General features: G+C 31.0%; 2 protein-coding genes across 5 annotated transcripts in view; one reads left to right on the plus strand and one right to left on the minus strand.

Annotated features, from left to right (window-relative positions):
• The window catches only part of LOC123714615 (ABC transporter G family member 23), a 58,714-nt gene extending 50,200 nt beyond the window's left edge, over positions 1-8,514 (plus strand). For all 4 annotated transcript variants that reach the window (XM_045668967.1, XM_045668983.1, XM_045668975.1 and 1 more), the window contains 9 exons: positions 527-641; positions 3,325-3,500; positions 4,028-4,087; positions 4,376-4,531; positions 4,641-4,875; positions 5,429-5,553; positions 5,788-5,912; positions 6,171-6,415; positions 6,932-8,514. In XM_045668967.1, the coding sequence (XP_045524923.1) occupies positions 527-641; positions 3,325-3,500; positions 4,028-4,087; positions 4,376-4,531; positions 4,641-4,875; positions 5,429-5,553; positions 5,788-5,912; positions 6,171-6,415; positions 6,932-7,254 (1,560 nt within the window). In that variant the 3' untranslated portion in view covers positions 7,255-8,514. The remainder of the gene's footprint in view (positions 1-526; positions 642-3,324; positions 3,501-4,027; positions 4,088-4,375; positions 4,532-4,640; positions 4,876-5,428; positions 5,554-5,787; positions 5,913-6,170; positions 6,416-6,931) is intronic.
• Positions 8,515-8,756: 242 nt separating this feature from the next.
• On the minus strand, positions 8,757-13,124 carry LOC123714642 (nucleolar protein 12). The gene is made up of 7 exons (XM_045669001.1): positions 12,130-13,124; positions 11,659-11,878; positions 11,000-11,129; positions 10,401-10,611; positions 9,439-9,866; positions 9,142-9,222; positions 8,757-8,868 (listed from the first exon to the last, which is right to left on the minus strand). Exons 1-7 carry the CDS (start codon positions 12,989-12,991, stop codon positions 8,806-8,808), a joined length of 1,995 nt encoding a protein of 664 aa, XP_045524957.1. The 5' UTR covers positions 12,992-13,124; the 3' UTR covers positions 8,757-8,805.
• Between the last annotated feature and the right edge of the window lie 514 nt (positions 13,125-13,638).

The following is a 13,638-nucleotide window of genomic DNA, read 5'->3' on the forward strand; positions in this document are numbered from 1 at the left end:
CACTATAAAAATATTACTTTCTTAAGTTCTATCAAATCAAATTTATCACGCATAGAAAGACTTTCTTAATAACACAATATTACACGTAGACGCAACCTTATAATAATTACTTTAATAAATTAAGTTTTCAAGTTGGAATGTGACTCAAGGTCAGGAGGTATCTCTTGTGTCACGTTTAACATCTTTCGTGTTAATAACAGTATCGGGTTTGACTACTTATAAATTATCTACGTAAATTTAGCGATATTTAAGAATTAATAGAGTGGGTTTTTAACTTATGTTTACCGAATTACTTAATTACAATATATATTAGTGTTTCATATAGTATTAATAAATTCTAAACTAGTTACAAAACTGACATTGAAACCGGCCTCCTTTTAAGACAGGTTATTTCGATCACGAAATTTTCAAGAGGATATTTGAAAATCACAGTTACTTATGTTAAAGGAAACTCAAGAAAAATGCCGCACTCACTGCCTTTTATGAATCAAAAGAAATTGTTTCATAAGACGTATACATTTTACAGATTGGTTTGATGCGCAGTGGCCGCTTGCTGGCCGAGGATCCACCGCAGGCACTCCTTAGAATGTACAACTGCATATCCCTTGAAGACGTCTTTCTTAAATTATCTAGGAAACAAGGTATGTCTAGGTATTATTAAAATGCTCGGATCGTATTAAACTCTCATCGCAATAAGATATTCTCAATAATAGGAATAAATGTATTTAATGAATAAAACCATGGACGCCAGATAGGGTTGAGCTCGTTACCGATTTTGTGATAACAAATACGATTTATACGTGTTTCAAATAAGACCGAGGCGAAGTTTATTAACTACACCATAAGGTCTTTTATGCGTTTTAAAAAGAGGATGCTGCCACATATTTGTATGTAAATTGTTTTTACCGTTATGTAAATATTCACTGGTTAATAAAAAAATTAAATATTCTTGGGTTTCTTACGTTTCCTATCACAGTATCAAAATAATCGAAAAGATTTTTAAAGGTCAACTCATCCATTATCCAAGCATTCCGCGGTATGATTTTCACATTACGCATTTAACAACCAAATGTTAAACGATTTATCAAATATTTATTTTTACGTTATCTAATACTCAGGTTTGCATTATCACACCAAGAAAACGCAAATACATATTTTTATTACTTGGCGAAAACTTCCAACTCAAACTTTATTCTAATATTTTAATGTCGTGCTATATCTTTGTCGTTTTTCTTTTTAGCACTTAGTAAAATTACCTATTCATATAATTTAAGACGTAACACGAGTAACTATGATAAATGTTGTACGATAGCTATATAAGTCGTTATATAAGTGTTTGCGCAATGACATCTTATGAGTTCCGTGATAAATCGACGGAAATCCATACGTTACTAATAAGTGAGAAATTATTTATTAATACTTCAATACGAAGAATTTTAAAGTGTGGTTGCAATTGCTCCATGCGCTCACAAATGTGCATTTTGTCTTGGCATACTACGCAATTAAAAACGTACAATGTTTTTGAAGTTATACTTCTTTTGGCGCGTTAGAGAAAAATGATGACGGTAAACTTTTTCTATTGTTAGTGTCGTTTTTTCAGCAAACGTAAAATAAGGCGAAAGATACAATTTTTGAAAAGATTTTTATCTTGTAATTGAAGTAAAATAATAATGCAATGTACGCTCTGTACTGTTCACTCTAGTAACTAGTCTTCGATAAAGTTTAAAAATTATGTTTAAAAAAAGACTACGGAGAATAATTATATACATGTTCTTAATCAACAAAACTAAAAACGCCAGGTATAAGGTTACGGTAATGTTTAAACGCGTGAATTTTTATTTGTTTTTTTGTAATTTTTTTCAATTAGCAGAGACGAAGAATGCCAATTGGCACATTTGGAGGTTAGGAATTCAGTTATGCTATACAAAATTACATTTTTTTTTTTCAATTTTCATGTTGTATTTCTATTACATATTTAAGTCAACATAAAGAACATAAAAATATACTTAAATTAAAAAAAATATTTAATAATAAGATCACATGAAGATACCTACTGAAGTTTTATTTTACATTAGCAAACCCGACAGACGTTGTCCTGTCATAACTATGAATATTGATTTCGAATTGGTATAATTAACTAAAAATGCTTTATGATATACAACATTCTTTGTTTGTATTTCTGGCGCGTATATAAATACTTTTGTTGGCATTCCGACATGCCACAAACAATAAGCGACTGTAATTATTTTACTAAATATAAATTATTTATATTTATCAATATAATAACTCCGATCGAAGCATTACTTTTAATGATTACTTAGAATGGTGGTTAAGTATTCTTTAATTTTCTAATTTCCTCTCTATTTGCTTATTTTTTTCTTATAAGACTTTCTCCTGACAATAACAAACACAACAAAAAAAGAAGTAGCGAAATCGGTCCAGCCGTTCACGCGTGATGCCGTGACCAAGGGAAATAGGGATTCATTTTTAAATATATATAGATTTCGAAACACCAAACTGTCTATGCCGCTTGTCTAGAGAATAAAGAATACTAAAACTACTAAATTTCATATGTTTTTAAAGCAAATTAAATTATTATTTATGTATAAACTTCGTGCTTATATATAAATATATGATTAAAATTAATAATGTAAAGGATCACATTTTCGCATTATACAAAATTTTACATTTGTATTTTATAATTACTCCGAGCCATTCAAGCATTTATGGAAAACAATAACAATCTTATTCATGCTTCGAGACCTTGCAAAGGTTGCACGCGATCTTCAATTACATAGACATTCTAGACTTCCTATTTAAATGATATTTTAAAGTGATCATTTTTCTCGTTCAGACTTGCTATTTCGAATAAATGGCCCATTATCAAGTGCTGTATAACTTCAATATCTCATTACCAAGGTTTCTGCCAATAGACTGAATTGGATATCTTTATAACAAATTAAACTTTGAAATTAATTCATATTAAAAAATAAGACCCCATAGGCCGTAGATACGTAGATACAATCCATTGAAATTATTATGTTACTCAATTAAAAAAGTATTGATCCTATTTTAATCCCTCGGAAGCCTTTTGTACTTCCAATTTCTTACTTGGACACGACTATATAAACTCGAGATAAACGCTAATAAATTAAAACCAACAAAATGACGGCGCCATAGAATCGGTGAAATACCTCAAAATAAAATTATTTATTAATATTTGCTAAACAGTTTTCAAGTAATGTCAGTCTTGAAACGTGTTCATCTCTACAGAAACCTTTAGTCAGGTTTCAAATAACTATTATAATTACTAAATCATTTCAGGACAAGGCAACCAGGTACCAGAAATAACTGTATCGGGCGGAGGCCTAGGACTCAACAAGATGTCTAAACGGGAAGAAGCTCCCTACGCCAATGAAGACGCGCAAGTTATCGGGCTAAACTTCCACCAGAGCAAGGAGGTGCTGATTGTTGATAACGGAGTTGGTTCTAATGGAGATGTGAGTTTTAAAAGTATTTTTATTTACTAAATGCACTCCAACAGTAAGTTTGCAAAGCACAGCTTGAGAGCAAGTGTCTATTTCCATATTAAAAGGCGTTGGATCTAGTATTTTTTTTATAAATTTTAAGATAAACTTTACTGTCACTTACCTCAGTGACCTCTCTCCTGAGAACTTTCGCCAACATAAGTAAGATTTTACTTTACATAACAGGCATATGTACACAGCAATATTACATAAAATAATAATCATAATAATCTAATCGTGATCTGCATCCACATTCCGATATTAAATAATATTGAGTTATGTACGTTTTTCTTCGAAAGTTATTAATACATTTTAACTAAAGCCGTAAACTAATATACGTAAATTAGTCATATGTATCATCTTCTCTGTATACCAATATGTCTGATTTCTATATATGTATGTATGTGATATCATATAACGTTCCATCTTTATCACAGAAAAATCTGCTGAACTTATATCGATAGTTTGTAATAATAATTTTTGTTTCATTAAACTTTCAGTTGCCAGGAAAAAAAATGGAGGCGGCAACAGGCTGTACCGATTGCCTTGGTAGATTTAGTGTGAGTATGTTTTGAATACTAACATATTATCAACGCGCTAAAATCTAGCTATTTATTATTGTTTTTTGCCAAAACATCGGTTAAGTAAGGCTTTAAGTATTTTATAATTTCAAATTATTTTACATAGGGAATTTAAATTACTTCTATTAAAACTTTCCCTTTATTTTGACATTCTAATTAATTAAGAAATAAGCTATGTTTACTAATAAGTAATAGATAATCAAAAGTTTGCTATCATAACAGTAAATATTGTAATGATAATAATCCATTTATGTTATAATTTCACAGTTCACATCCCGAGGTAAAATTAAGGCGTTGATTCAAAAGAACTTCTTGCGGATGTGGAGAAATATCGGTGTGATGCTGTTCATCTTTGCCTTACCCGTGATGCAGGTCATTCTTTTCTGTTTGGCGATTGGACGGGACCCAAGTGGACTTAAAATGGTAAGACTTGTAAAATAATTTATTAGATGAAAACCGTATAATCACAATTATTTCATTAAATAAAAACAATATATGTTTATATGTATAATTTTTTTCTTACAAACCATAGGCTATAGTAAACCACGACGTTAATGTGTTCGACGGGTACTGTCCATACAACGCTTCCTGCTCTATGAAGAATCTGTCTTGTCGGTATTTGGACAATTTGAAAAATGACTCAATCATCAAGAATTATTATGCTAACCTAGACGATGCAAAACAAGCGGTTCGGGAAGGAGAGGCCTGGGGAGTCATCTATTTCAATGAGAATTATACCGATTCCTTGGTCGCGAGACTGGCTTTAGGTGAGAAACTTGTTATTTAGTATTGTCTTTTGTTAAAATAGCTTTTACACATTAAGAAAACATTTTTGAACGGATTAAAGCTATGTATTATTAACTTATAATTGTTTACATAATTCTAAATTTTAAATTTTTTTCGACGTTTCGCGTGCTTTTCAGCGTGCGTGGTCACGGTGACAGTAATTATAAGTTTTTAATAATAATACATAGCTTTAATCCGTTCAAAAGTGTTTTTTATTGTTATTCTTATTAACTTGTTATTTCTTTTTTATTATGTATATTTTTTTTAATATTTTTTTGCACTCTGTTACGGCTTATAAATATGTTCAAATTCTTTGATTATGGATCTTCGCTGTAATATATTATCTAAATAAATAATGTTAAGTAGTTTTAAAAGTTTTAATTGTCATAGTGTAATGTGTAAAATAATGAAAATAAAGTCAAAAATTTGTTTTTCAAAAATATAGCTATTTTTAAATAAATACGTAAGTTAGTAATTGCGAAACGTAGACGTAGTTCGTACGTATCAAACATTATAATTTTTAATGGTTTTCAGGTGACACGGCTGACAATGAGACAATAATGTCATCAGAGGTGGAAGTATGGCTGGACATGTCCAATCAGCAAATTGGTTTGATGTTGAGTAGAGACATACAATTCTCTTACCGGGACTTCGCTAAGGTAATTCAGTCATAAATTTCTAAAATACAGTAATAAGTCACGTTGGTATGTTAAATCCAATAGGTTTTACATATGACCCATACTCAGTGATAAGTCCCAGCTCTAATTTAAACCCTTAAGCATTCCTCGACTAGTTCTTTTAGTTAACTAATTCAAATTCTGGTTATGTATGATGTATGTATATTTATGTCAAGTCTTTTATACTGGTCTAACAAATAATTCGATCTATTTCAGGGTCTTTTATCGACATGTAACTACAATCCTAAAGTGGGCGATATTCCTATCGACTTCAAGGACCCTATTTACGGTGATACCAATCCATCCTTCACTGATTTTGTCGCGCCGGGTGTTATTCTAACGTGAGTACATATCACAACGTGAAGAAGATCTTTTATTTGTATATATGTGAGGTAATCTCTCTACTTATATTTGTAGAATAAAGACGTTACTTCGATATTGTTAAATGTCGACATTAGTACCTTATAACTATCATACTTCTTAATCTATTTTTTACTAAAATTTTACAAAAAGCTTTTTAGACTAGATACTTAAATTTTTATAGCAAGAATTCTGAACTTTGGTAAGTAATAGAGGATACCAAAAACTTTCTTTTCCAGAATCGTGTTCTTCTTGGCCGTAGCTCTGACTTCGTCTGCTCTCATAGTAGAACGTACTGAGGGCCTATTGGATCGATCCTGGGTGGCCGGTGTTTCCCCAGGGGAGATTTTATTCTCTCACGTGGTGACCCAGTTTGTTGTGATGTGTGGACAGACAGCGTTGGTGCTCATCTTCATGATACTCGTCTTTGGAGTGAAGAGTAATGGAAACATCGCGTATGTCGTCATGCTGACGCTTTTGCAAGGTAAAAATTGAGATAAATAAATAAATTGTGTAAATTACTGTTATACTTCTTGGTGAACTTTATCAGCCTTTTCTACCCGTGTATACATATAAATGTTTCGATTAAAGATCATGCTTCCAAGTAACAACCGGCTGTTAAAGGTTTTTCAATCATAAATAAGTTGCACATAGTATTGTCTTTTGTTAACATAGCTTTTACACATAATGAAAACACTTTTTAAACGGATTGAAGCTATGTATTATTATTATAAACTTATAATTATTTACATAATTTTAAATTTAAATGCCCGCTGTAAAGCACGCGAAGCGTCGGAAAAATATTTAATTAAAAATTATGTAAATAATTATAAGTTTATAATAATAATACATAGCTTCAATCCGTTTAAAAAGTGTTTTCTTAACATAAATAAGTTCCTCTACGGCTTTAGCGACAAACATACTTCTGCACCATTAAAGAGAGATATGTTACGTATTGCGTCTTAAATCATCTATAAACAAATATATTACATTCTTTCAGGACTTTGTGGAATGTGCTTCGGCTTCGTGATATCAGCTGCCTGCGAGCTCGAACGAAACGCCATCCAGCTTGCCCTAGGTTCATTCTACCCTACTCTCCTTCTCAGCGGGGTGATTTGGCCCATCGAGGGTATGCCATGGATCCTACGATACGTGTCTACTTGTTTACCCTTGACCCTCGCTACCTCGTCACTAAGATCCATATTGACCCGCGGTTGGCCCATAACTGACCCCGATGTCTACATGGGCTTTGTTTCGACTATACTGTGGATTTCTTTATTTTTAGTCCTTACTCTAACAATTTTAAGGTTCAAACGGGGTTGAATTAGTTTTTGTTTTATTTATAAGTGTTGCTTTGTAAAAACCCAGTACCATATATTAAGCTATGGTATTTGTGCCTAGTTTAATATTTTAATCCAGTTGTATCGTACGAATCGTTGTAATAGTACCGCACAGTGATAAAATACTAAAAATTCTAAACATATATGCTCCAAAAAAGTAGTTCTGACTATTGGGTTTTTACATAACAACGGTGATTATTTATTTTTTCTGGGTTTTGTATGCAAGTCTTTTTTTATCTGCTGTATATGGCAACCCTTATAATACTGCTGTATCGTGGAAATAATTTGCTCAAACTGCTATGAACAATGTGTGAAATCGTTATAACCAAGAGTAAAATAAAATTGATTTCACACCTGCCTGGATTATATTGATGAAATTAGATTATATTCTGTGCTAATCCCGCCAAAATAAGCCAGGCCTTAGAGTAAATGACTGTTAGTCAATGTAAATAGTAGAATAATACTATAAGGTTATAGGGATGTTAGCAATTATGATTTGTCCAACGCTTTTCTTAGGGTTTTTTCATACAAGGATTGAGACCTAACAATATTCTCTTATTATTACCAGAGATTTAATTCCCTTTTAACAATAGACAATTAAATATATATCGTAGACAATTTAAAAAGTTTGAGGTGAAAATGATAAAAATCTTATAGTTAATTTCTCCTTTTTATATAATGCTGGTTTCCTCCTAGATGATTTTTATACCCCCGGTGTAGGACTACGTTAAGTGTCTACGACTCGAAGTTACCATAGATTTAGATGGTGCCATAATGGTGATTTTTTTATCGAACTCTGCGACAAAATTTTAATGTAATCGTCGATTACAAACTAAGATTTTGACACTACGCGCCATCTTCAATCGAATTATGTTCCGTAGATTATATTTATAAACCAACTTGAATGGCAATAAGATAATCAATATTGTATAGTTTGAAATAATTTAGGCTTCATAGAAATAAGGTTGTATTTTAGACATGGCATAAATAGTAAATGATGCTAGGTATTTTATAAAATTTTGTATTTTTTTTACAGAAAATATAATAAATTCGGTTAAATTTGAACGGGCAATACTTAAATGTAATTCAATAGGAGCTAGATTAGGCTAGAAGTGTCAGACTGTGATTATTTTTGCTAACATTGACATTTTGTTATGACAATTATACAATACTGTACCAAATAAGATATTGTGTTTATTAATGTAGACCTTTTTATTTAAATAAAAGTCCGTACAATCTGTCATACTGGTCTTTTTCTTTCCTCCTTAGTTCTCTTGGTAAACAATCTTATTTTTTAAGTATATATAATTCAAACACATTTTAGTAAGTTACATCAATGATTTATCTTCGTTAGTTCGTTTCAGCAATAACTTTTTGTCGAACCAGTTAGATTAGAACCTAGTTAAAACGCTAATATTGTTTCAAAGAAATTAAGTAAGTTATAAAAGTAACAATTAGTATATTTCATAAAAATACTTCAGCAAATTACATAATAAAAATTTATTGAAGTGACGACAAGTTACAGCTCATTTAATTACTTAGTTAAAATCTCACTAAGGGCTTTCTTCTTCTTTTGACCTTTGTTGAATTTTCCTTTCTGTAAAAAAATATTTTATAGCTCTTTAATTTCATTTATAAATCCAAACGAGCATAGCGGCTACATATGTAAATTCGTAATTTGCCATAGGCTATAGAAATTGTACACCTTAAGCCAAAAATAAAAATGCAACTTCTTGGCGATACAAATTTCTAGAATTTGGGGTGTAATCTTGAATCGTAATGAGTATTGGAACGTTGTATCTTAAATAATAATAAAAACAACATATTTAAAATATAAATATTTCTTTTTCGTTATTTAAAAAAAAATTACCTTCTTCTTTTCTGCAGTTCTTCCAACAAATTCCTTCCTGTCTTTCTTACCAAGCTTATTAGCTGGTCCTTCACTTTCATCCTGTGAGATATTATAAAAATTTACATTATAATATTAAAAATAGTAAAATGGTTTAGGAACAAGCAGGATATGCCATTAAGCGATTTCTTTTTAATTAAGACATAACCCACGTAATTCAGAATCATAGATACCGCAGCATCAACAAATCACTCACATGCAGAAATAATTCTTAACATCATAAAAAATTAGTAGTAAACATTTTAAATTACCACCAACCTGATTCTTTCTTTTATTTGCTAATCTTCTAAACGCACCATCTTGTTTGGGGCCATTATTTCCGTCAAACTTGCCCGGTGTGTTTCTGTTAAACCCTCGGTTTCCATTATCAAAATTTCTATTCCCGAAATTTCTGTTACCACCATTTCTATCAAACCCACTGCTTCTATTATTACCAGCAATCCTGTTATTTCCACCATTTCTGTAGTTGCCATCATTTCGGTTATATCCAGCATTTCTGTTATTTCCACCGTTTCGGTTTCCACCATTTTTGTTTTCCCTGTTATTTTTGTTTCCACTTTTCTTGCTATGTATTTGGAGGCACCTGTTTACTCTGAGAATTCTATTTTTTATAGTAAGATCTTCTTCGGTGAGTGCTAACGCTAATTCTACTGCATCCTTGGATTTAAAATTGACATAGCCAAATCCTGAAAGGAAATATTACCATTAGATTAACTATTTAAGTAGTCTAGTAAAAAAAACTATGCACTACAACAATAAATTTATTATGTAATTTTTGAAATATTTTGTTGGTTGGAATTTGATCTTGGAACTAATTACAGTCATAAACATTCCTTAATTAAATGACAACTATGCATTATCGGAGCCGTAAGAATACTTGAGTGTCTGGCCTGAATCGCTTTTGTAGTATGAAATAGTATGGGATTGGCATGCATGGTCATTCACTTTGAAATCTGATTGGCCGTAGAGGGCCATGCCTGTTACAATGAATCTATTGCTTAAGGCTGAGTACTTGGCAGGAATATTTTATTTTTTAAATATTTTATTACTTTATTCTAACTTTATTATTATTGCCTTTGGTTAAAACTACATAATTAAATAAAACGTAAAACTTATGTAACTTAACACTGATTTATAACATTATTTAAGAAAGACATTTTAAGCTCTGAATATAACCTTGAAAAGCCATAGAGTTACATATTATATAATTTGTAGAATACCTTTTCCAGCACCAGTCTTCTCATCCCTCACAATCCGAACCGATTCTATTTCTCCACACTTCTCAAACTTGGCTCTTAACGTTTCATCTTCTATAGCGAAAGGCAAGTTACCAATGAATATAGAACACTTGGTATCCAATGTACCAGTTATATCACTTCGGGTCACTCGTAGGTGGTGACCATCTAGTACTGTGTTGTTCGCAGATAAAGCCTAAAAGGAAAATACACAAAATATATAATTGGCTGACAGAGTTTGTAGCTGTTTTTAAATTGTAGGCTTAAAATCATAAGAGATTGAAAGTATCAAAATGATTTATTACCTAAAATCTCTAAAATTAAGCCTGATTTTTATGTGGTTATCATTAATGATTCAGGAAAATCGTTTATAAGTATAATAATAATTTAATTTGTTAACAATTATCGGTATCATAGATCTTATAAAGTATGCTTTATTTGGACACTGACAAAGTAACAGTAACTTAAAATGGCTATAATTCATCAACATATATGTATGGGCTCAATTTCCTCACTAGATGCTTCATGTGTGTACAATTCATCAACATATTATGCTTATTACTATGGAAGAAAAACAACCTAACCTTTTCAACAGACTCGGGCTTCTGATATTTGACATAGACATTTACAGTTGTCCTTTCAGGGTGCAATTCATTCTTGATAATTGCAAGTTTTGGAGTCATAGTTGCATCCTTTACTGGCACAGCACGAATTCTGGAATAAAATAACTACACTATTATCAAAAATACATATGAATGTTTTAAATGTTGGATGATTTCAGTCAAGTTACGGTTTAATGTTTTCTCTCTGATGACTATTTTATTAACACAACTTAGACTGGCATAGAGCTTGTACATTTAAAAGAACTTCAATAGAAGACATTATTATTCCAGCGGTATTTACCATATTTAAACACTTGGTTTTCACATGATTAGAGTATGTTTATAAATTAAATGTGTTTGAGAATTCACAATTTGATGTTATAAGTTACATAATATTTGTATAATTTATGTCATTTTGTCATACATTTATGTCAGCAGACCACCTATACATAATATTATATAATTAAAAACAGACAGGGAGCAGATCCCGGATTGACCTGGCAAAGTATAAAGAAAAGTTAAATTATGTGTATATTTATAAAACAAGTATTTAAAGGAATAAATAGGATTTTTTATACATATAAAGTAGTAGTAATAATAATATTTCGAGTAATAATGGCCCATATGAAGAAATATCTTACCTTACTGTGTCAATATCTCCATACTGACTAAATAATTTTTTTATATCCTTTTTAGTTTTAGGCTTGAAAAGCACATTCCCAATAAACAGGGTTCTCTTTACTTCATCTTCACTCTCTTCTTGAGGCATGTTTGCTTTGACTGTCTTAGTTTCTTTTGCCTTCTTATTTCTCCCCTTTTTTTCTGTCTCTTTTTCATCTTCATCAGAACTGTCAGCTGGTCCTATTAAATAAAATTAAGTTTAAAATAAAAACAATTACAATAAATAAATTGATTGTACTAATAAGGATGATGCTGTGACTAACATCAGATTTGGCTTTAAAATACTCAAAACAATATTATAATTGCATACAGAATACCCATTGAAAATCACAAATTGTCACACTTTTGTCTCCTATTGTGTATACTATAACATGGCTTACTATACATACTATATTATGACTTCCAGAATATAAAAGAAATTATCTTATTACCTGTGTCAAGTGATTCTTTATGTTCATCCTCTGATTGTATCTCATGATCTGATTCATGCTCAGAATCTGTATCTTGGGCAGTAATTGCATTTGGATTAACTATCATTTCATCATTGGCATCAAGCACATTTATTTCTGATTTCATTTTTTCTATATGTATTTCTGTATCAACATGTTCTGTATTCTCACTTCCTATTTCTGCCTTTGCCTTATTTTTTTTATTTTTGTGTTTTTTATTATTTTTAGTTTTTATGATTTCTGTAACATTTTCTTTGGAATCAGTTTCAATAACTTGTGATTTATTAGTACCCTCTTCGTTATTAGATGTTGCCTTCTTCGGAGATATGTTCATTGGAACATCTTTTGATGCTTTACCTTTACTTGTTACAATAGTTTCCGTACTACTTTCTAGAGCTTCGGACTGTCGTCTTTTCTTCTTTTTTAATGGTACATTACTATTTTGTATATTTTCTGAGTATGCGTTAGCATCTGGTGATTTTTTAGGAGATTTGGGACTCTTCATTTTCATTATCTGTTGACCATTAGTTTCTAGCTGTTCTTTTAAATGTTTCTTTGCTTTATCTACAACTAAGTTACCTAAAGTGCTGTCGCCTTCTTCAACTGTCGTATCCAAGTCAGGATTCTGAAATATTCGTTTTGGCGATTTCTTTACTATCGCTTTCTTTTTCTGTAAAGTTGGAGACAAGAATATGGAACGATCATCAAGGTATTCACTCCTTGGGGTGACGTTAGGTGATGGCTGGTGTTTGGTAGGAGTTAATGCTCTTTTTAATAATTTTGGCCTACTTGGCGTCACATTACCAGATACTAAAGCTGCAACGCTTCCAACTACGTAATCCATGTTAATTATTCAAACATTGAAAAGCGCTTTATAGCGTTACAGGTAATTGACAAAGTAATTTAGCAATTACAAGTTTAAAAAAACGCGAGCACCACATGGTATTTTCATTGACAGTCGAATGACAAATCTGAAGTCACTGATAAATGACTATTAACAAATGACGGCTACACTTCGTCAAAAAAAATTCTTACTTATTATTATTTTTGTAAAGAGGATTATTCCGTTTCCGACTCTCCTGCGTTTTGCTTTATCCTTTATTGTAATATATTTTATTATATAATATCTTCTTTCATAATCAATAATAATATTAAGATGTACTAGTTAAAACAAAATATGTTTATGTACATATTTTGTTTTTAACTAGTTTAACCCTTTGTTTCCTTTTAATGTCTTTGTTTATTTTTTATCGCGTGTAGGTTTCCAACGTTTTACTTGAAACTGGCATCAAGTTAAAACAAATGCCATTATATACAAGAAGATATTGATATCATATTTTTAAACACGCAATGGGACCGTGGACCGTAAACACAAATCATTTTTATCCCAAATTAAGCTCGGGTAGAGATGTTTAAATATAACTCTTTGTTTAAAGCTGGGTAACCACTGACTTAAGTGGTTTACAATATGAGTTTATAACTAATACAAAA

Source organism: Pieris brassicae, chromosome 1 (assembly GCF_905147105.1).
Source record: "Pieris brassicae chromosome 1, ilPieBrab1.1, whole genome shotgun sequence".
Classification (NCBI taxonomy): Eukaryota; Metazoa; Arthropoda; class Insecta; order Lepidoptera; family Pieridae; genus Pieris; species Pieris brassicae.

Excerpts from the sequence above, each read along its gene's own strand:
- LOC123714642 (XM_045669001.1), bottom strand. The coding sequence starts at position 12,991 with ATGGATTACGTAGTTGGAAGCGTTGCAGCTTTAGTATCTGGTAATGTG. Across the intron at positions 11,879-12,129 it reads TAAAGAATCACTTGACACAG|GACCAGCTGACAGTTCTGAT; the intron begins GTAATAAGATAA and ends TTTATTTAATAG. Across the intron at positions 8,869-9,141 it reads GAACTGCAGAAAAGAAGAAG|AAAGGAAAATTCAACAAAGG; the intron begins GTAATTTTTTTT and ends ATTTTTTTACAG.